Below are 24065 nucleotides of genomic sequence, written 5' to 3'. Positions count from 1 at the left end.
TGGTTAATCCCTCCATTCATGCTTACCTCTGCTTGACTTTCTCTGTCTAGCTCTTGTGTCACATAGATGTTTCCTGCTGGGTCAATTGAAAAAAGACCCTGAGGGAAATTCTCTTTCAGAGAGTAATGGACTTCTCTGCTATTCCAGTGAACCTGGAATCAAGGGAACAAATATTCACACAAAGGAGAAGCACACCAAGTTCCAAGGAGCAATAATAGCAGCGATATTGAAATGCTGTCGTTCCATCCCCAAAAAGTGCACTGAGTGCACTGAGTTGGTCCCAGTGAACACCTGACCATCACCTAAAGCCACCAGCACAATAATGAATACCTGGTACCTTTGTTAGCATCCCCAGAAGAGATAGGAGAGTGACTAGACACAGAAAACGAACAACCCTCCCACCTCTAAACTCATTCATTCAGTTCAGTGCAAAGTGGGGTAGTTTTGTACTATTGCCACCCCTGCTTTTATCTGTTTGGATGATGAACAGAGAATGCTTTTCTATGGCTGTATCAGCCCAGCACCTTTCACAAATATCAAATTCATCTTTTCAAGAAGGTAGATAAAGGGGTGAGAATTGGAGAAACCAGCACTGTTCTGACCGTCTAGCCCAAGTATAGTAGCTACAACTGCCATTAAAGCAGATGTAGCTAAAAAGCAAGCGAATGAAGTTTGCCAGAAAAAAAACTTATTTATATTTATATTATCTGAAAATGCTAGAGATGTGGTTTGCTACTACAGCATTACTCCATGAATCAAAAATACTGGGCTGTAGTCTCATTTCTGTCAAACTCATGGTATGTCCATTAACAAGCCACTTATAGCTTGGGGTTTTTTTTCCAAACTGAGCATCTCCTTTTGAATCTAATTGAGGCTGTAAGTGCTCATCACTTCTGAATGTCAGGCCATCATTAATGCCTGTGCTACAGTTCCTGTAAAATGGACAACATTCTTGCTTACCTTCTGCCTGCAAATTTTGAATGCTTGTTTATGAACGTGTTTTGAGACCCTTCAGTAAAATGCATTTTAAGATCAAATTGAGATTCTGGCTGCTGACATTAGATTCCAAATCCCCACCATATCCCAGCCAGAAACAGTTGCATAAACTCAAAATGGCTAATAATGTTTCAATTGCTAGCCAAAAATAACTTAAGCTGAAACTTTGGGACAGACTTCCTTTAAGTTACATAGAATAATCTGTATATTCTAACAAGCCAAAACAAAATCAAATAAGCAAAAGGTTTACCTGATATACTTTGCCAAAGCAAAAGTTAAATCATTTTCAGATTGATTTAAATCCAAAATTAAATTACTGAAGCTAAAAATACCTACAACATCGCACTGGTGAAAAGCAATAAACAATTTTAAGGGAGTTATTATAAGGGCAGGTGAACAAGCAAACTCAGAGAAAATTATAACTGCATTTTTTACTGTTGCCATGGAAATGTAGCTACAAACACTTGTGTTTAGACTGTGTAGCCCGGGTGAAATATAGCCTGTCAGTTGTTTTTACAAGACATAAACCCTTTCAGCTCCATGGGTGCAAAACAGTTCCTAACAAGGAGAAAGTAGAAGGTAACTGTTATAAATGGGATGTGTGTAATACTTCATCAGGTCTCAAAATAACAGAAGCCATTACTGAGGCCTCATGCTAATTTAAACATCTGCTTTGTTTATGTGAGCACTAATGTGTTTCTTGGGTGACTTTGTTTAGATTTGGTGCCTCTTAAGCCATATGACTGTATTCCCAAACTATGCAGATGCAGTCACGTGAGCACAAAGCTCCCTTACTGCACTACTTGACTTGCCACAAGGGACAGAGTGCAATCCGTGAGCTATGTTTAAAATAAGAACGTTATTTTAAGCAGCCTTTTTTTATTTCCTCTTCATCCTCTCATTCCTGAGGGATTCCCTTTGGAGTTCCAGTAAACAGAACAACAACAGGTTTCTGTACATTAGACTACACCGTCTTTCTGTTATTGCTGGAATAGGGAGAGCTTTACCGGCAAGTCAGGCAGGTTTGGACAAAAAAAGCAGGGACAATCCAGCAATATGAGAGCTTTCTCTTTGTAGGGGGATGAATGGAAAAGTCTGGTATTGAATTGTAAGACTCAGTGACATAAATAAATAGAAACTTTAGCCTGTGAAACAGGAGAGTAAGTGTTTTTAATACTGGATGAAACACATGTTTATCAGCCATCACTTAAGATCATGTGGCAATAATGCTTCTTGTGCTCCCAGTTAAAATCAGCCTGCTTTTTAGAGCATCCAGACTACTGCAGCCTGCCATTAATATGGAAGTTACAGACCATGCCTGCGCTTCTTCAGGTGCATACGTGAGCAGAGTACTGATGGAAGCGGTCATTCATGTGTCTAAAGTTAAGCCTAAGAGTTTGTAGTATCAAAGCCCAGCTTATGACTTCTCTGAAACAGCTGAAAGAGCTGTGCAAACGCTGCTGTCCTGAGTCTCCTGCTTTGCAAACTGCCCTCTTCACTCACCTGTGAAATGATTTTTGGATAGGTCACATTCAGGTTTTCTTGAAGGAGGACAGGACTTGGGGCTATCCAAGTGTTCTCCACAATTGTAATTTCTACTGTTGCTAGGGCACGATACCCCAGAGACTGATTCCCCAGATCTTTGACTTGCACAATTAGTTGATAATTGCTGACCTCAGATGAGTTTAATAAAGAGCTACCTACAAAATAAGAGAACCTAATCAGCCATATTTTTACATACCGCTTTTGCAGACCTTGTAACACCTCCCAAGGAAGAGAGATGCGCATTTACTGCATGTTCCCTGTGGAGATGTCTTCCAGGGGGACACAAGTGAAGGAAAAACAGGGAGTAGTAATATGGGAACATATTCTAGTCAAACTATCCATTTTGTTCAAGTCATGGCTTTAACCTACATTTGCTATCACTTACCTGTGATATGTTGAACAAATTTCCCAGGATGAACTGACTTGTGCTGCATGCAATATAGCAGGTGACATCTTGTTGCTGGAAATATAGAAAAGAACCACCCTCTTCCCCTCTGATTGGGCCCATCTACATAATGTGCCAGCTTACCCTATGTACACTATTCTGTTCTTCAGCCTGCTGACTACAGGCTCAGCTTTATGGACACTGTGCCTTATAATGACACTGCTTATAGTGCAGTGAAGGTCCATTCTGTTAGAAATTTATTCCGGACACATTATGAACAAAACTAAAATTAACCTCTCCTTAAACCTATAGGCCTCGTTTCACCTGAACCCTTTTTGTTTTGGGGTCCTTGCTGGGTTTGACTTGCATATTTTAACTGATAACTTAAAACAGAGCACTTATATAAGTGAAGTAAATGATTCCCAGCTCTCTGCTGTCCCCCCAGTTGGTCCCAATGTTTCCTGAGCGTTCCAGTGACCTCTAGTCTTTATCTACAATGGAAACAAGGGCTCTCTTAAGAGATGAGCCATGACTATTTTTTAAGGCAGCTCTTGAACCCCTCTCTCATGGAAACATTTAGTGTTACTATCTTAGCCTTGGGTTTGCCTTCAAGTGCACTTTAGATACTGTAGCAACTGATATCTAGTATTTGAAAATGTAATAAAAAATGCAATAAGTAACATCAAAGACCAATTTCTGACCACAGGACTTGCCTTTGCACACTTAAGTTATGTGCACTTACTTCATGCCTATAGCAGTACCATGCATAAGGGACTAATTAATCATTACACCTCCATTTGCAATGTAGACAAACATTTGTGTGCCTTTTTTTAACATCAGTGCATCTTTGCAGGGTACTGAAAGTCAGACTCCACCATTTTTTTCTGTTTCATCCTGTTGTTGTTTGCTAGATGCTATATTTAATCCTTGTGTTTTGAGGAAATTTTGCTCTACAAATATCTATTGGTTAATTAAAAATTAATTTAAGTTAATTAAAATTGCAAAACATTGTCTTTGGTTGGACAGGTTTTTTGGCAACATGTGGCAATTATAACAAAAAGAAAAGTCTGTGACAGCAGATCCTTGTAAGATGACACATATCCTTTTGCTGTAATAGCATATATAGAAAAAAGCTCTGGAGCTGGATATGCTATTGTGAATGAGGAGGAGACATTTATCCCATTATAGGCTTCTCTTCCCAACATTTAGCATCATTCAATTTTCTTCTAGGATTTCTTATGAATGTTGCTTTTCCTTTGAGTCAATTGGGAAGGACCCCATTAAATAATAGGCACAGTTTGTGCCATAAATCAAATCATGGGTTTGGGAAAATCTGTAGATTGATTTAATCCCTTATCCATTTGTACTGCCTTTATTAAGTTGCACTTTCCCAAGTGAGCTATGGCTGTTGCATTCATATGGACTCAGTCTTTAGAAAACCTCACATCCAGTGCACAGTGATGGCAGGTGCACAAAATGAACTTCAGAAAGACCTTTCATTACATAAGAAAACAATGACTACAACCTGTCATTATTCACCAATAATGACAGGTTGGTGTGGCGTGGGTGTACACAAAGCTTCTGGCTGTATATTTCAAGGATAACAATGTGCAAGTGCCCAGCTCCATTTTACAGTCTGCAACTTCAGAAAAATCTACTACAAAGTAAAACTTGGTTGCACACAGAAAAGATTATAATTACAAGTCAGATAGAGAACTGTGAGACCAAAAGGCTTCTTGCAGAATGATGGCAATGTCATTTGGTGGCCCAAGTGAAAGGCGGTATATTACCAACTGAGGGTGGATACAGACATTACGCTTAATGTGCTTTAAGCATGCAGAAAGCACTTTATAGCCATAACAGAACAGACATTCATGGCATATAAAGTGTTTTAAAATGGTAGATCCTGCTCTAAGGGCTCAGACAGAAGTGCAGCTCCCCTCTGTCACTGAGAAAACTTTGCAGGAAGTGTTCTGACTTACAGCAATCCCCCTTCACTGTAGTGTGGGTCCAGGGAAGAGGGGAATCTAACTTCTGGCTGCAACCTGCAGCCAATTTCGCCTAGCAATGGCCCTACCCCCTACCAGCCTGTGCTGTTTTCAGAATGCAAGGGGGGAAAAGGAGCAGAAGGATCTTGTTCTAGGGGTTCTCCAGCCAGCGCTAGAGGGTGGAGTGGGTGAATTGAAGCCTCCCTACTCTCCAGCAAGAGCTGAAAAAAACCCAGACCAAACTTCCTCTACTCCCTTTCCCCACTCTTATTCGGATAACAGCTCGAGCATAGAGGTCACATGGTGGGGCGGGGGGCACGGGAGGGCATGTGCCCCCCCTGAGAGCGCTGGTGCCCCCCTGACAGCAAGCACTCTGGCCCCCCTGAAATTGGATCCACCAGCAGCAGATCAGCTCAAGGTTAGGAGGCAGTGCGGATACAAGTTACCGAAGATGCTCTGTTTTGAAATGTCTTCCTCTGACCCCTCATGCAGTGAGGGTTCAGATTTTTTGCTAAATAGCCATTTTTAAGTGGTCTGCAGCCATTCACTTGTGTTTGGTCATGGCTATAGACTGCTTTCTGTGGCCAGATCAGGTGAATATTGTCACTTCTGTCTGAGCCCTAAATTAACCCTGGATGGATGTGTACTAACCTAAAACACTTTCTGTTAGAGCACTTTATCTATGACAGATCCTATTGAGGGTTAAGTTAAAATGTGATTGTTGCTATCCCAGGTGGCGTTGCACAGGGCTGTGCTCTAGCCTTGGGCAGCATTCCTGTGCTGTGCTTGAGTGCAGGGCCAGTCCTGCCCACAACCCCTCAACTGTCACTGGCTGGCATGCTGCAACCCAGGGCAGGACAGAGGGCTGTGGCGGAAGGAAACTGGGATCTCCTAGCACCTATCCCCACCGGGCTGAAGTGCACCACTGCTTGGCCAGGGTGGGTCTACAGGGGAAGGGCTCAGAGGCCTCCCTCTTGCCCCCGCAGCAGCAGTGTGCTACTGCCTGGCTGGGGTTGCTGCAGGGACGCAGACCCCAGAGCCCATCATCTGTAGCAGCCCTAGCTGGGCCACACCTACTGCAGCTGCTGGCTGCTGGTTGCAGATGTCAAGAGATTGTTGTGGGAGGGGGGAGAGCTCCCCCCAACAGGCCTGGCCTACCCCCAATCCCAGCCAGCCAGTTGTGAGGGGAGGCTCATAGCTCTGTTCACCCCCCTCTTTCCTCCAGCCACTGCTGGCAATTGCCAGTTGGCAGGGGGGCTAGGCTGGTGAGAGGAGCTGCTCTGGCATTCTCCTGGGAGGTATACGGGAGCACTCCCAGCAGCCCATGTGGGCAGGCTGCGAGCCCCCCATCAAGCAGCGAACGTCTGTTCAGTTGGCTCCCACTCTAACTTACTGTGCTTTGTATAAAGTGCTATAAAGTTAGAGTGCTTCCACCAGGGGCTTTTTAACATCTGTACTTAGTTATCCTGAAAGCCTGGGGATGGGTGTCTGCCTAGACTGGTAAAAGGTCTGTGCAACTTTATCAAGATCATGGTGGAGTGCCACTAAATTGAGTCATACCATGGGATTAGATTGTCACTCCATAGATGACTTAAAAATGAAAACAGAGTCTGCAGAAAACTTTTTCTTAAGATGTGGAAGGTAACAGTGACTTGTGTATATACAAAAACTGAAGAAGGAATTCTGTAATGGGTTGGTTACTTCAGACTATTACATTTTTAGTAGGTAGGAATTTGACCCTCTAAAAGGTTTTTCAGTGGAATACCTTACCTGTACAATACAGTTTCATATGCAATGAGAGTTTTCAGACTCTCTGGGTGCATCTACATGTGCAGCGGACTGCACAGTTGTTACTAAATGATTGCACAAGAATTAAATGATTGCCCAGTAACTGGCATTACTGCGCAGTCCCATTGCTGCATGGTTATTTTTAGCTGCTACTGTACAGTAGTGTTGCCATCACAGTCCTGGTCTCCTCACCTCAAAAAGGATATAGAAGAACTAGAGAAGGTACAGAGAAGGGCAACAAGAATAATTAGCAGTATGGAAGGTCTTCCATATGAGGAGGAGGTGCTAAAGGGACTAAGCCTATTCAGTTTAGAAAAGAGATATTTGAGGGGAGACGTGATAAGCGTTTGCAAAATAGTGAAGAGAAAGTAAATAGGGATTTATTATTTATTGTCTCCCACAATACAAGAACTAGGGATTACAAAATGAAACTCGTAGGTAGTGGGTGTGTTTACACGTGCATTAGATCTGGGAACAGTTTACTTGCGAGTAAACACTCCCAGGCAGGTGTTCACACATGCAGGGAAGTGGGAGCACATATACTGCTAATGGCAGGAAACTGCAGTGGGCCCCTGCTGCCACCAGGGGGAGTTCTAGGCTCCCCCAGGTGCTAGCCCAGGGCCTGGGAGAGAGCATAGGGCCAGGAGATAGCTGTGTCCTGGCTGGAGCTGGGACATTGCACTCTGCCCCCGGAGGGCTGCCTGCTGCCTGGACAGAACTAATGTCCCCCTATCTCAGCAGTAGAGAGGTCCAGGTCCCAGCTCCCCGATCGGGGCAGGGGACTTGGAAAGAGCTGCAGGGGAGGGGTAGGTCCCAGACTCCTACCCTGAACTCACCCTGCTAGCTGTCCCACCAGCAGATCGGGCCAGGGTGCTGGGACCTGCCCCACCCCTGCAGCTCTTTCCAAACCCTGTGCCTTGATTGCTCCATTGGCACACAGGGCTGAGACCTGCCCCTGACTGGGACAGTTCTTAGCCCCCACTCCTCAATGGCAGTGTGGTGGCTGGAAAACCTGTTCCCCACTCAGCTCCATGATCACTTGGAACAGGCTTCCCAGCCCCTGCCTGCAGGGAGCTCCCAGTACCAGCTTTGCAGTTGCGGGTCCAATGCTGGGAGATCCCTATCTCCCACAGCCAGCTTCATGACAGTGGGACCAGCGCTGAAAGATAAGGATCCCCACCTCCTGGGCTCCCGATTGTGATGGCGAAGTGGAGGCTGGGAGATAAGGATCTCCCAGCCCTGACTCCCGAATCGCCATCTCAGAGCAGGGGGCTTGGAGCTCCCTGCTGCCAGGGCAAGAGGATATAATCGCTGCCTGGACTCCGGTAGCAGAACCTGCCCTGGAAGCAGGCAGCTCCTGGAGCAGGGAGCAATCTCCCACCCCTTGCTGGCCGACCAGGAGCAGCTTTGCTCCCAATCAGGCATTTACACGAGTGCTACTGCGCAATAACTAATCACAAGTCAATTTGCTACTTGCATTTGCTCTGGTAAACTACACTACTGCCCAGTAAAGCATCTCCTATAGATGCACTCAGTAAATTTAAAATGAACAAAAGTAAGTTTTTTTTTCACATACATGTAATTAAGGTGTGGAGCTCATTCCCCCCAGATGTTGTGGAAGCTGGTAGTTTAGCTAGATTCAAAAACGGATTGGATAAATTCTTAGAAGAAAGAGGCATCAGTAGCTATTGTGCCTGGGAATTAGAATTAGAATTAATTCACCCTCTGAATTAGAACTTCATAGACCTTAAATGCGAGCAAGAGAGGAACAGTGGGAAAAAACCCTAGTCATACACAGTTCACTCTCCCTTTCAGCATCTGCTCTCAGCCCCTGTGTGGACCTATGGTCTGACCCAGAAAATGGCAATTCTTAAGTTCTTATGTAACCAACTTCTGTCAGTTTAAGCTTTCAGAACCATAATTATTCAAATACTTCAGCACAAACAAGGCAAAACTTCAGAGCTGTACCTTACCTTCTGCAGATAAAAAAACAGCTCCTGTCCTCGAGTTTATTTCGAACATGTTCTCTGAGGGTTGGCGTGGAGTTTGAGTGAGTATTTTATACTGTAAATCGGCATTTGGCGTGGAAGGGTCATCGAAGTCAATGGCACTCACATGCACAAAAGATGTTCCTGGGTTTAGAAAGATTGCAGATTGGGTTTGGGTGGCACAACTATCTGTTTTAAAGTATCCTAATTCACCAAGAAAAATACTTTCCATGGCAGCATTTCAATTCTCTTTCTATAGCTTAACTCTTCACGTCTGGAATAAATAGAACTCTGTGGTACCTATAGAGATGTAATGTGTCACCTATTTTTTCAGTTGAAGGGGACAGATTAAGTGTAGTGTAGATAATTTCCCTCCTTGGTTTGTTTAACTTGGCTTTGGGTATTGATGCTAGTTTAATAGTTTCTTTTAGAAATGTAAGTTTAGAATCTTACACCATTTGAGTTTTCAAATCCCACAGCTGCCTCAGATGCCTATTGCCTATGAGGCGTAATAAGAAATACTTTGCGGCTATGCAGCACCTTCTGAGGCATTCAAAGGTCTGTATAAATGGGGTGTTAAGCCTAACAACATCCCTCAGAATCATCACCCTCATTTAATAGGCATGCTAGAGACGTTGACTGTCATGATATCTGGTGTTTTTTCTTGAAGCACCAACTGCTGAAGCTTTGTGATTAGGTGAGACTCTCACATTTCCGTGGAAAAAAAAGAACATTTCTCTGGCTCCCTGAGACCTCAGTACATCTTTAAAGCTTCAGCTGCAAGGTCATTTCTTCCCCAGTTCCTATTGGTTTAGTCAAGGAGGCTGCTTCTTGGTTCAGCTATTGGAGATGCTGCTTACAAACCGCATGGGTCTTGCTCTGGGAAAGTACAGGACGGAGAGAGCTCTTCATGGGTTAAGCTCACTTTAGCGCCTGGCCACAAGTTGGCAGGTCAGTGCTGGTGTAAGGGTGGGTGCAGATGGTCAGTGTGCTGCGTTGTGACAGCATGTGACGGGCTGACTGAGGTGGCCTTCGATACGTATATATGCCCATCAGTACCACAGTTTACCATACAGATGCCAGATCTGACAGAGGTGCAAAACTGAGACAAAATACAGGAGCATTTGGTAGAAATGTGAAGGACGAGGGACCTTTGTGTAGTCCTCTGCACCATTTATGCCCTGATTTTGTACATTTAAACCTGTTCTTTCCTGATGTAAATTAAAGCAAAAGTCACAAGGTAACAAAACTAGAGGTATTTGTGCTTTGCAGGAAAACACAGATACCCCACTTCTGAATCCTGTCCTGCCATGACTAAAGTCAGTGGTTCTAGAGATCCCTATTCAGTGGCCTAACTGGAAGACCAATGACTTTGCCTCTTCCAAGAACCAATTTGGGCCTAGCTTTAATGGAGCTATCCTGACCATGGGCAGATCTGGGATTTTGAAAAGATCTGTGGGGTGCAGATGGTGTGCTATATCATCACATATAACGCAACAAGCATTTTTCTCCAGGTAAAAAGAAATTCATAATAGGCTAGGGACCTTGGGCTGTATTATTCAGTTTAAGCTAAAAGCAAAAACAAATATAATTTCATTAGAACATGCATTAATTTACTATATCATATATTATGTAGAAAAAACCTCACAACAAACTAGTTAAAAATAACCAAAAAATGTTGTTTCTTGCATCCTGTTGTCATTAGAATTAAATCTACATTTCATAAAACAAAATCTAGCCTTGAGCATGTTGACAGTGCAATGTTTCACTGAAAGTTATTTCCATACCTGCGTTGATGTTCACCTGAATTAATGTTTCCATACTGAGTTAACTTTTTTAGCTAGAGTTAAAAACAACCTGCAGGGCTATGAAATAAAAGCAGCAAACAGACAGAAGAATTGAAGAAGAGAGGATAGCTTGATTAGTGGAACGGCAAGACTTAAAAAAGGAGAGAGGGTCATTAACATCTGTCCAATGAAGAGTTTAGAAAAGCAGGTTGATGATAATGACCCATGAAGTCAACTGAGTTCCTCACTGCTGTCAAAATAGAAATGCTGCAGGCATTGCTAGGAAGTTTGTTTTAAACTTTGGGTGGAGTAGGAATCAAAGTGGGGTATGAGTGTACCACTGCCCCCCTTCCTCCCAGATCTGCCCCTGATCCTGGTTTATGCCAGCTGAGGGGTTACCTGTTCAGTGAATTCTTGTTGCAGTGACCATATGTAATCTGTCCATTGAGTAAGTGAATAGCATGTTGCATAATCTGTCTTTCAGGTGAAAAACATGTTTGGAACATCTTTGGAAAAAATAACCCCTGCCATATGTATTTGGGTATTCTCTCCTTCCTTTTCCATCCTGCATAGGTATGTGATGTTGTTAGAGTGTTTGTAGATGACACTTTGAAACGGGTTTAAAGCAGGTTAAATGCCTTTTGCACTGCTTTAATGGCATTGCTGTTTGCACATTCGGTGGTGTAGTGCGCGTTAATTCCAGCTGCTGTAGCATATTCGGTGGCGTAATGCACTTTAAATTAAAAAAAAACACCGCTTCAGTTTAGGGAGAATTAAACCTCTGTGTTGTACATATGCTCTTCAGCACTACAGCCTTGGTGTTCCACATTAGAGACTGCTGCCTTGAAGCAGTGTAAAGCAAAGTTAAACTATGTCCTGCCTTTGTTTTACACTAGTTTAACTGGCACGTTGCAAAAATAGCAGGGAGTAAGAATTAGTTTGCAGCTCACACAATCAGGTACTATTCACAACATCCTAATTTAACAGTTTCATCACGCTCATTTTGCATGAAAGCACACATAGGGTTTGACCTACATAAAATGGCGGAGCACCTGCCCACTAAACCTTCTAATAGCTGGTTGGCTTCCTTCCCTGATGGATAAACTAAGATAATCTTGCAGTCACGTCTTTTCCAAGAGATGAGTGTAGTGTACACTCATCAACCCCGCTCCAGGAGATTCCAGGAGATGAGTGTAGTGAGTATGCTGTATTCCTATAACTGAGTATGCTGTATTCCTGTTACTAGAGTGGGGAAATCTCTTCCCAAATAAGGGTTAAAGTTTGGAATAATAATCGGAAAGTAGAATCAGAAAAACCTGTTAGGTTAAATGCCAGTAATATTATTCAGATTGCAGCAGTACATTACTCTGCCTGTTTTTTTTTCCTTGGTCCTCGAGTTTTTTGACAAATTGCAGCAAATGACAAGTGCCCATTAAAACTCATTTAGCCTTCACACTATGAAACCTTTTGTTGCTGTGACATAAGGTTACTTTCACCTCTCACAATCATATGGAAATGCACGGCAAACCTTTTATAACAGTCTACAATAGAAAGAATGTTGCTGTCAAGAGCCTCCTCCTGGGATATGACGCAAAGCAGCATGACCAATGCAACCCAAATGAATGCAGTTGCACTTAAGGCAACTACAGATCTGAGATGGAAAGAACTGCAGGTCTTTAATTAAAGGCTTTATCCTTTACACCTGTTTTACACCCCTATAAATCAGTGGCATTCAGTGGAGTTACTCAAAGAGTTTACAGCCATGTCAGAGGAGAATGAGGCCTGAATGGACCTGGCTTTCAGTTCTCTCTCACCTTGTGTCCTGACTGACACCTCTGTTGGCATAAAAACACTACAATGTTGTGTGGGGGCTTTTTATGTGCCTTTTTTAACTCACTTACCCTGCAGGACAAATTAGTGAGAAATTAGCCTCTATATTTAACTTTACCCCTCCTCTGGTAGATGCAGACAAGAGTAAGAGGTTTTTAAAAATGTTTTAGCTAATGTGTTACAACTTTACTGCAGAAAGGATTAAGTGTATTTTAACATGCTCACAGGTAAAGGTGACCTGCAGACTGTTCCTTTAGGTGTTTTTAATATGTTAAAAAACAACTTGTTCTATCATCACTTTCTATCTTAGAACGAGCTAGTTAGAATGTGTTACCTACCACGCTCTGAAACACCACCTTTTAATCCTAGTTGAGACAAACCCTCACATGCTGAGAGTCTTAAAGTAGGGGGGGGCATCACTCCTGCTTTAGGTGCCCTTGGACATTTGTAGAGTGGTGCAGGTGGCAGTAAGAGTTTAGTACACATCCTAGAGCCACTCTTGTGCCCAGTAGAGATACTGGGCTAAATCAAGCTTTCACCAGTTTATGCACTGTTGCTATCCCATTGTATCCTGGCATATTGCTTGGAAGGTAACTCATTCCACTGCTGTTCCTGACTTTTAAGGGTAGATCTTCAAGGAAACTTTTTACCATGTTTGTGGTAGCAGCCATTTGTGATCCTGATTTAGGTTAATGTGAGGAGATGGCTTAACCAAGACAAACAATCTGATTCTCGATATGAAAAGTCCCGAAACTACATCTGGTACCATTACAAAAAAAATCTCTTTATGACTTTATACTCAGCTATGCAATAACATTTGATGTTTAAAAATACGTTGGGAAGTTTATCTATAAAACTAATGATAGAACAGTCCAGCTTCCAAGATAGGCTCCTTTTAGCCTGCTTATCTCCTCCCTGACATTTCACTACTGAGCATCAGTGAGCAGGAAGCTTTGTACTGACATCTGAAAGCAACTCTCCAGCAGCAGTGTGCAAAAGGCTATGGAACAAGCAGTCACATGGTTTCTATATTTTCTCTTTTGTTTACTGCATGCATATCGCCGAATGGCAAATAAAAAGAATGCACTAATCCCAAAGAGTAAGGCACTCAACTTCTCACATCCACACATATGGTTGTGGTTATCTCTGAGGAGGGAAGCCATGTTGTATTTGTTCATGTCTGCTCAAGCCCCCACCGTCTTAGGAGAGGAGATAATTTCCAAGTCATTTTTAATGAAAACACAATACAATTATACAAATGGATGATCTTAAAAATGGAATGCTTGATCCAGTTTACTAAGATTAGCACGAAAACCCTTGGCATGTTTTAAGTGGGAGGGAGGCAAGTGAAGATGAAATCTGTCTTTCCGTAAGGAGTCAAGGAGATATTACCTTGCTTTGTCCCTTTGCTGAGAATCCCGGAAAATACCTCCTCTGTCAGGACTGGCATGTTGTCATTTTCATCTTTGACTGTGATCATTATGGTTACAGGATCAGACACTGGCTGCTCGTCTTCATCTTTTGCAATTACCTGATTTTAAAACAGAATGCTTTTATACATGCATTTTTACTTTTCACTTTTAAAGGTTAGTGTGAAAATATGACTACTGTTTTTTTCAATCTATGACAATATCCCAGGAGGAGGCATAGGAACCTTCTAGAGAGCAGCACCATGAAACTAGAGCAGGGTAAGGGGTAGTGCTATTGTAAAGCATTTGCACTGTATTGTGTTTGTAAATTTGTAACGATCCTAGTTCAGTGTTGGAAGAAAGTGTGATTCTTCTCCACTGTCACGTGATGGTAAACTTAACATGCTGTTTCGGCACCAGTCAGTTCAGCTTTCCTAGTGACAGATCTGCTATGCATTTCTTCAGCAAAAAGAAACAAAAGGGGATGCAGAGGGAGGGAAAATGACTCTGACTCTGGGCAGCTAATGTTTCTTCCTTTGTGGAAGAGCTGGAATCTTGTTGGAGTGTTGTCCAGGAAATATGCGAGAAGCAGGTTCTTTTCCTGATATCTTTTATTGGACCACCTGTAGATTTAGGAGAGAGGCTAAACAGGATGCTCCGTCAGCTTAGCCAGTGCAGAATGGGATGGCAGAGTGAAGATAATGTCCCATCCCCAGGCCTTTCAGGCTGTGTGGGGCCATTGTCAGTACAGTAGTATTGATCCTCCAAGGAGCATAAGGTCTGAGATTGTGGCTGTTCCTGGTTGGAGGGGTGGAATGAAAGGGTGTCTGTTGTCCTTCTGTGTACCCAGACAAAGCTAGTCGTAATCTAGCCCTATGTGTTGTCCAGGAAAAGAGCTGTGTGAACAGATCTAAGCATCCAGATATTAATAGTATTCCTATTTCATGATACTACAGGTCACCCAACCAGGGGGAAGAGCTGGACCGGGAATTCTCAGGTCAGCTCGCGGAGGCAGTTAAGTCAAGGGACGTGGTCATCATGGGTGACCTAAACTATCCAGACATCTGCTGGGAAGAGCAGTCAGCCAGGTCCGACCGCTCACATAGGTTCCTAGCTGAGTTACAGGACCTCCACCTAACCCAGGGGCATAGTCCCACCAGGGGAAATGCCTTGTTGGACCTGGTCCTGGCCACAGGTGATGACCTGGTGAGGGGACTGCGGGTGCTCAACCACCTGGGCGACAGCGATCATCACCTGCTGGAATTCACCATCCAGCACAAGATGTCAAAGGCCTGCAGCAAGGCAACAGCCCTAGACTTCAGGAGGGCGGGTTTCAATGAGGTAAGGAGACTAGCTGGGGAAGCATTGAGGTCCTGGAGGGAAGGGAAATTGGGAGTCCAAGAAGAGTGGTCGTTCCTTAAGGAAATGATCCTCCAAGCCCAAAGGGTAACAATCCCCACACAGATCAAAGGGGGCAGGAGTGCTCAAAAGCCCCCATGGCTCACCAAAAGCATCCACGAATGTCTCAAAGCTAAAAAGGAGGCGTACACCCAATGGAAAGGAGGGGCCATCACCAAGGAGGATTATACTTCCATTGCCTGAGACTGTAGGGGGGCTGTTAGGAAGGCTAAGGCTGAGATGGAACTGGGACTAGTGACCCAGATCAAGGACAACAAGAAATCCTTTTTTAAATACATAGTGGGTAAAAAGAAGGTACCGGGTAACGTAGGGCCTCTGCAGGACATGCTAGGAAATCTGGTTGTCACACCAAATGACAAAGCTAACCTCTTTAACAATTTCTTTGCCTCCATCTTTTTGAGGAGGGACTGGGTCACCCCCCTCCCCCGTAGGTCCCAGGGGAGGCGTAGCCAGGCTCAGGGTCAGTGAGGACCTAGTCAGGGAACTTCTGGTGGGACTGGATGTGTTCAAATCAGCCAGTCCTAATGATCTCCACCCCAGAGTGCTGAGGGAATTAGCAGAGATCATTGCGGGACCCCTGGCACAGCTTTACGAGCACTCACGGTGCTCTGGCGAGGTTCCAGAGGACTGGAAAAGGGCCAATGTGGTCCCCATTTTCAGAAAAGGGGGGAAGGAGGACTCAGGAAACTACAGGTCCGTTAGTCTTACCTCAGTCCTGGGGAAGCTCTTTGAGAAAATTATCCAGGAGCACATCTGTGAGGGACCACCGGGGGAGACCATGCTTAGGGGCAACCAAGATGGGTTCATCAGAGGCAGGTCCTGTCAGACCAACCTGGTGGCCTTCTACGACCAGGTCACAAATCCTTGGACACAGGTGTCGCGGTGGATGTAGTCTTTGTGGACTTTAGGAAGGTCTTCAACACTGTCTCTTACCCCATTCTAATTAAGAAATTAGGTGACTGTGGCGTCAATGCCTACACAGTCAGATGGGTCACTAATTGGCTGGAGGGCCGCACCCAGAGAGTGGTGGTGGACAGGGCTTTTTCGACCTGGAGGGATGTGGGCAGTGGGGTCCCTCAGGGCTCAGACCTCGGGCCCACTCTGTTCAACATCTTCATCAGCGACTTGGACGAGGGGGTAAAAAGCACCTTGTTCAAATTCGCGGATGACACTAAATTGTGGGGAGAAATGGGCATGCTGGAGGAGAGGGACAGGCTGCAACTAGATCTAGACAGGTTACAGGGGTGGGCGGATGAGAACGGGATGGGTTTCAATACTGACAAGTGCAAGGTACTGCACCTGGGGAGGAAGAACCAGCAGCATACCTACAGGCTGGGGAGCTCCCTTCTCATCAGTGCAGAGGCAGAAAAGGATCTTGGTGTCATTATTATGGATTCCAAAATGAACATGGGCCGCCAATGTGGGGACGTGGTCAGGAAGGCTAACCGCACCTTGTCATGCATCCATAGATGCATCACAAGCAGGTCCAAGGAGGTGATCCTCCCCCTCTATGCGACACTGGTCAGGCCACAGTTGGAGTACTGCGTCCAGTTCTGGGTGCCACACTTCAGGAGGGATGTGGACAGCATGGAGAGGGTGCAGAGGAGGGCCACTCGCATGATCAGGGAGCAGCAGGGCAGGCCCTACGAGGGGAGGCTACAGGACCTGAACCTGTTCAGCCTCCACAAGAGAAGGCTGAGAGGGGATCTGGTGGCCATCTACAAACTGGCCAAGGGGGACCAGCAGGCTATGGGAGAGTCCCTGTTCCCTCGAGCACTACCAGGAGTAACGCGGAATAATGGCCGTAAGTTGACCAAGAGTAGATTCAGGCTAGATATCAGGAGGCACTACTTCACAGACAGGGCAGCTAGGATCTGGAACCAACTTCCAAGGGGAGAGGTCCTTGCTCCTACCCTGGGGGTCTTCAAAAGGGGGCTAGATTATCACCTAGCCAGGGTCGTTTGACCCCAGCATCCTTTCCTGCCCATGGCAGGGGGTCGGACTTGATGATCTGCTCACGTCCCTTCCGAACTATGAAACTATGAGCAAGAGCAACTAGGCTCATTGACTGCTTGGGAGTCTATGAAATGATCATCCTACCTTAGAGTGACTCCAGTGGCATTAACATCACCAAATCCCTGTACAGAACAAGTAAATTCTCTGTCTATGGAAAGCAAACTCAGTTATCAGCCCCAGTGGGAGGAGGTCCCTATATTAGGGTGAAGGGCATTAGAAAAACAGCATGGGAAGTTAGATACATGTCTAGTTTCTGTAGGTGAATAAATAGAAGCTGATTTCCTCAGAAAGGCAAGATAAGGTGCTGAGCAACTGTAGTTCCATTAGAAGTCAATGAGAGTAAGAGGTTCACTAAAGGCATTCAGCAACCCTCAGAATTTGGCCAAAGCAGCTGAAGAAGGTGTTACAAAATGTAAGAAGCTCATCATGCTGGTAAGTCTTTATAAGGGTGCATATGTTAAGGTTTAGACTGTGAGTGGGGCTCTGTATAAAAACCTCCTTAGGTGCATCTACACATGTACTTAACTGCACGGTAGACTAATTTGTTGCAATGTAAAGCGTCACGGTCTACACGTGCAATGGTATTAGACTACACCAAAGTAATGTTCACTGCCGTAAGCTAGTACTGTCAGAGACAGTACTATCTTACAGCAGCAAAAAGAACTGTGCCCAAACGCATGTGTAAATTCTGACCCGACCATATATTGAACCAGTCAGCCCAGTCAGCAGGGCCCAAGCCCCTGTCTGCCACCTACCCACACGGCTCCACTTTTTGGGCACTCTTGTGCCCCAGCCAGCCCCTCTACTGCCCGAAGCCATGACCCAGAGTCCAGGGCTGGCCCCTGCCAAACCTGCTGCCAACCCAGGGCTGCTCCAGCCCAGCTCAAACTGCTGCAGTCCTCGACATGTGTGTACCCTACACCTGGGAACAGCTGACTCTGGCACAAACGGTGCTGGAGTGTATTTCAGCAAATTAATTGCATTGTAGATGCAACCCCTGTGAATTAAACCAAACAAGACTAGATTGAGTGCATTTAGTCTGTATGTGAGTGCTTTTGATTCAAAGAAGAATGACAAGCTTCCTTGGAGGCAGTGGCTAGGAGGTGGCATGAGGAAAGCTTTACACTTTCTAAAGTTATAGTCTGCCTGTCATAACAAACACCCGTAATTATCAGCTACCAATTTCAAACATGGACCTGAAGTTTAAGCAAGGTTTACATGAGAGGCCTGGAAAAGAGCGCTTTGAACCTGCAATCTTGTCTGACATCTCTCCCTCTTATACAGGCTGTGTGTCCAGTGGAAGCTAGCACCAAAAAGCCCTTGTTTCTTGCATATTTCCTGGACAATCACAGTTCCAACACCCCGTGCCCAAAGTTAATCCTTTAACTCGGTCTCTTGGCATTCAAATAAATGGCCCTATTTTCAGAGGTGCCAAGTCTTCACAGTTGCCATAGCCTTGGTGCCTGTTCACTAGTGTATAGCATACAGGGTGTGGTTTGCATGTTCTTGCTGTTACAGTGGAACATATGACAATAACATAAGGCAGCTTGGAGATATGCAGTAGGGCAGCAAAAAAGGGATGGGACTGGTTTGGTTGGCATGTCTGATACCTGAAGCGTGTAGAAAGCTTGTTTCTCCCGGTCCAGGGGTCTGGTCACATACAGAATCCCAGACTCTGGCTCTATTCCAAATAGTCCTTCTTCATTTCCAACCAGTTGAATGTTTGCCTGACCATCAACAGCAAGGTTAACCTGATGTTGAAAATAAAGCATGTGAGGGAGAGTCTTAGTGCAGAGTGAAAGGGTAAAAAAGTATTTTGCTCCTAAGAAGTGCATCTTATTTGCCAAACAGGACTTCACAGATGCTCTCTCTCAAGTCAGAGTGCTTGAGATGGTTACAGATGAACACTAAGGACCATTCATTGCCCCCAATTTGTGCCAAAACTCTGGTGATACTAGCTGGAGTGCACTGCCAGGAGTGGCCCAAGGATTTGTGGGCCTTGTGAGAGGTAATGCATATGAGGGCCACAGGGTGATTTCCCCAGAAGAGTAGTCCATTCATAAAACATACAGAAGCTGGTGGGTCTCTTACCCCCAGAGGACAGAAGCGTTAAGTAGAAGAGGTTTGAGTGAATTTGGCAGGGGGAGACAGCTGAATCTCCCTATTCCATTTTCAATGTGCAAGGCCATTATGAGGCAGCAGGGGAGAAATGCATGTGGGCGTATTGGGCACTTACAGAAGTTACATCTTTCACAGGATGAGGCTCCTAAAGGTACTCTACAGCCATAGCATAACAAATGTTCACAGCTGCAGAGTGCGTTTAAAATGATTGTTCATGCAAAAATTTAACCCGCATCTGATGAAGTATCAGACGAGGCGCAGTAAGGCAGAGCACCTTAGAGAGGCTGTGTACAGGTTCTGTGTGAAGGTTAATTTTGGGCGATTCTGCTTGTATCCCATGCAGCTTTGCAGGGCTGGGCTGGTGCTCACACCGGTGCCCTTGGCCCTCAGGGCTGTCCCAGAAAGGAGACAGTCTCCTCCCTGCACAGTGGGGGAAGAGAGCCCCCTCTGCCATGTGTGCCTCCCCCAGCTACCCTTGTTGATGTCTTGGGGGGAGCTGAGCTGGGCCCATGCAATGTGGGGGTCTCCCTTCCCCCACCCCCTGTCCCCCATGCAAGCACCTTGACAGTGGCAGAGGCTGCCATGGCTGGAGCTGGGGGATGAGGGGGGAAGCAGGGAAACAGAACCCCCCGCCTCGCATGCCCGATCCACCTACCCCTGCTGGGGTCTTGGGGAGAACCAGGCTGGGCCCATGAGGCAGGGGGACTCTGTTCTTTCCCTCCCTGCCCAGCTCCAGCTCAGGGCATGGCAATCTCTGCTGCTGTCAAGATGCTTGTGCAGTGGGTGGTAGGGTTGGGAGCCTGGCTCTCCCAAAGACCCCAGCAGGGGTAGTTGGGGGGTCACACATGGGGGGTCACACATGGGGTCAGGGGTGGCTCTGTCCCTCCTGCCTCCCCCCCAGTCAATGCTGACAGTTGCCAGCTGGAGGAGGGGGCGCAGACCTGGGGAGAGGGGTGGTCCAGCAGCCTCCTGGGAGGCTGCTAGAGCACCCCCACCTACTGCCCTGGACCAGTGCAGAAAGGCTCGAGCCCCCCATGCAACTAAATTAACATAATTTCATACTGCTCTGTTATTGCTATTACTACAAATAAGATTCTGTTTTAATAAGAACAGTAATGCTTAACTCTTACTTAGCCATTTCCATCCATAGGTCTCCAAGTGCAGAGTTTAAAGTCTAAAGGCACAAACATGATACAAAATACAAATGGCCCATTCCTGTAATACTTACTTAGGCAAAATGTCCTATTGATTTTAATGAAAGGTTTGCCTGGGTAAGAGTTTTAGGTTTCAGCCCTGTTGCTGGAATGTTTCCAGGCATGCACAAAAGCTTGTAAGATAACTTACATCAGGAAGAGGCAGACTGATGTCTAGTGAAAAAGTGGGTTCACTCTTCTTCAGATATTCCAACAAAAATCTTGGGGTGGATTTTCAAAGGCCCACCAATAATACATCCATAAATATTTGCAGACATATATGTTTCTGTGCATAAAACTTGAATTTGCATGTGTAGCTGAGCAACTGGGTATTCAAACAGGTATCAGCCTGTTGGTACCTTTTCTGCATGCAAATCTTGGGGGAGGTTGCTTGTTTATTTGCCTATTTATTTGGTTTTTGTTGCTTTTGTTTGGGGGTTTTGATATCCTCTGAAAAATGTGGTCCTTTAATATTTTTATTTTAAATACAGTACCTGGTACCACCACATTTATCTGTTCATTCAGAAGTGTCAGTTCTGAAAAGTGGTGCTGCTATTAGTAGCAGCAGCATGATTTCCCACAACAGTGGCTCAGGCTGGAAAATCCCAGTCTTTCAAATTATACTGGCTTTTATCAATGTTGACTTTAAAGAGTCCTAACTGGTAGTGTAGAGAATGGAGCAATAAAATGGCATGTTCTGTTCAAAGTCAATTTAAGTGCAGACTAATGAGTCACAGAAAACACTTATTAAATGACAGATGGTGCTTGTGACCATGAAGGAAAATGACTTTATTTGTTATTCTAACAGAGAATAGTTATTGAAGTCAAATAGGTTGTTATGAATTAAAAAAACAAAACCTAGGTGCATTGATTGTTACTGATCCTGTTTTGTTTCAGTAATCCAATCTCTGGAGTGGGGTGCGATTTTCTTATTTTGAAATTATTTAACTTTTCATACATACCTGTGCCATTTTTCCATTACTAGGAAATAACCATTCATCAAAAATATACACATTTTATATATTCATCTTAACTAAGTGGGGTTTACACTTCCTTATAGCTTTGGATCATCATTTTTGCTTTTCTCATACATTATGCATAGTCCACACTTAGGCACTAAAGGAAAATATAAGGTAGACTGGGTCCATCCCTGTTTTTTGAAAATTAAAGGCATAACCAATAAAGACTGAAAACTTGTCATAAACAGAAAAAATGTGGAAATGGTACTGTTGTGCCTCACGTGAGTCTTAGCCTGGATCTCTCCAGCATTCCCTCTCCTACGGCCCAGCCACACTACATTTTCACCATCCACTAAGAGTGAAGACTCCCGCAAAGTTCAATCATGGCTCAGCCAGAGGGAAGACTACAATGCATCCTGGGAGATGTCCAGCCAGGGAGCTCAACCCATAGAGGAAAATGAGGTTGTGAAGCACATCGCCTACATGGTCCCACAGCAGCATTTCCACATGGACAAGTAACCCTTCTATTTTTGGCTAAGAAAATCAGAAATTATTTATGAAATTTTTCAACAAGAACAATTCTTTTCATTTACATTTTTCATGGCAGAAAACACATTTTCCAAGTAGTTGTCTTATAAATTGCTCAACTCTAGCAAATGAAGATCAGTCTGACCTCTCTTTCTTATTGTTCACATTGAACTTCTATGTCCAGATTACTTCACTAACACAAGATAGGATTGTAATGGTTAATCAGTTATGGAGCCAATAGCTTGTTGTCAAAGACAAATATATTAAAATCAATATATTTTTATCTAGTGATAATGACTATTTTCCATATTTCCTGGGTACTAGCACTATAATGCTGGGAAGGAAGGAGCATAGATTGGGAAACAGAAAGTGAAGAGTGAAACTCAGTTTGATGTACAGCCAGGGCTGACCCTAGTGGGTGCGGGGCCCCCTTAACACCACACAGGGCCCGTGGGACCCCTGCAGAGGCAGGGCACTGGCTGGGGTCTCCCCCATACCAGGGGGGTGGTTTCCATGCTTCTTCCACAGCGTGAGGCGGAGCCACCAGCACCAGGCAGGCCCTGCAGGAGGCACTGTGGTCACTCTGTCCAGCTCTGCAGGGCCCCCCAAAATGCAGACCATGGGGTTATTGCCCCAATTCACCATACCTTAGGGATAGCCCTGTATACAGCAGAAAGACTTTAAAAACAAACCACCAGTATACAGCAGGTGATTTTCACTCTTGTATGCCAGTTTTCTGCTGGGATAAATCCAATGATTTTGATTAAGTTAGTCATGATTTACAGCAGAGCAAGTGAGAAGAAAATCAGACCAATTAAAGTCTTAGCTGAAGCAGTTTAGACCATCGACATCCACCATCTTGGCAGATGTATAAAATATTATTTGTATTCCTACCTTCTTCAGATACAGAGGGAGTGAACCACCATAATTTTCAGGTACTTCAACATGTTCTTTCCTGCTCATAGGATATACTGTAGATAACAGAGGGAAAACCTGTAGAAAAGGATTAAGCCTCTTAGTTTTGCCAAAACCGAATGAAAATTTAAAACTGTTCCTGGCAATATATCTCTGGCATGTTTCTTACTTTGGGAGATTGGATAAAATTCTCATCTCATTTTGTGGGGTTATTCTGAATCTACACGATCATAAATTAGATTAGAATTCGGTCCAAACTCTTCCTACTTTTCCTGGTGAGAATAAATGTGTATGCAGTGTCTGTAAGGTGCCACTCAATCTCTATTCTACTAGGATGGTGGTCGTCACCCAGGAGATACGCATACCCCTAGGGGTACTTAAAAAAGTCCTGGGGGTATGCAGACCTAATGTGGCCAATAAATGCCGTGTGCATGTGCACAGCTACAGCGCAGCACTGAGGCAGCCAGGAGAGTAACCAGGTCCACGTGTGTTGTAAGGAAAGGGACCAGGGGAGGGGTGCGAAGGCCCCAGCAGTGGGGGAGGAAATGGGGCTGGGGCAGGTGCTGCCCAGCCGGGGCAAGGTGCTGGACTGAGCCATGTCGGGGACGGCTCCCTCCACTCTACACACCCCAAGAGGTCATGGGGGCACGTGTCAATGAGGGCTGGAGCCAGGGCTGTGCCGGGCTTTTCCTGGTGAGGGCTGGGCCAGGCCATACTCGGGGTAAGGGCAGCAGCAGTGCTGGGAGAGGGCTATGGTGGGGCTGCAGCCACTACAGAATTCACTGACCCCCCCCCGCCCCGCATAGCCCCCCCCCCGCCGCGCGCCGCCCACCCCCCCCGGGTGCAGCATGCCCCAGCCCCTGCCAGGAATAGCCCAGTGCCAGCCCCAGCCCACAGCAGCAGCCCACCCTCCCCTGCACAGATCCTTGGGCACACGCCCCCATGCCCTCCCAGGGGTGCGTGTAGCTGCAGGAGCCACCCTGCATAGCTCAGTCCTGCACCCTGCCCTGGCTGAGCAGTGTAGCAAGGCACTGTTGGTGCATGCCACTTTAAGGGCTGAGCCAAGCAGCCAACAGGTGTTTAATTGCAGCAGCGATTTTAGATCCTAGGCTGCCTATATAAACAGAGCAGTTCACTGCTGGTAGGCCAGGCAGTAACATTGCTTGGCTGCTAGGCTGAATGCCACATCCTGGAGGTA

The 24065-nt window shown here is 45.2% G+C and overlaps 1 protein-coding gene and 1 long non-coding RNA gene across 3 annotated transcripts in view; one reads left to right on the top strand and one right to left on the bottom strand.

The window, feature by feature from the left end:
• Window positions 1–24065, bottom strand: part of CDH16 (cadherin 16) — an 82205-nt gene that overhangs the window by 43409 nt on the left and 14731 nt on the right. For both annotated transcript variants that reach the window (XM_006028138.2, XM_025209460.1), the window contains exons 3-8: window positions 22847–22945; window positions 18762–18902; window positions 13700–13838; window positions 8676–8834; window positions 2500–2696; window positions 27–152 (exon numbers count right to left, since the gene is read on the bottom strand). In XM_006028138.2, the coding sequence (XP_006028200.1) occupies window positions 27–152; window positions 2500–2696; window positions 8676–8834; window positions 13700–13838; window positions 18762–18902; window positions 22847–22945 (861 nt within the window). The remainder of the gene's footprint in view (window positions 1–26; window positions 153–2499; window positions 2697–8675; window positions 8835–13699; window positions 13839–18761; window positions 18903–22846; window positions 22946–24065) is intronic.
• The window catches only part of LOC112551009, a 77453-nt gene that overhangs the window by 41909 nt on the left and 11479 nt on the right, over window positions 1–24065 (top strand). The gene's annotated exons all lie outside the window — the stretch shown is intronic.

This window comes from Alligator sinensis, unplaced genomic scaffold (assembly GCF_000455745.1).
Source record: "Alligator sinensis unplaced genomic scaffold, ASM45574v1 scaffold170_2, whole genome shotgun sequence".
Taxonomy (NCBI): Eukaryota; Metazoa; Chordata; order Crocodylia; family Alligatoridae; genus Alligator; species Alligator sinensis.
This window is presented reverse-complemented; position numbering and strand designations above follow the sequence as displayed.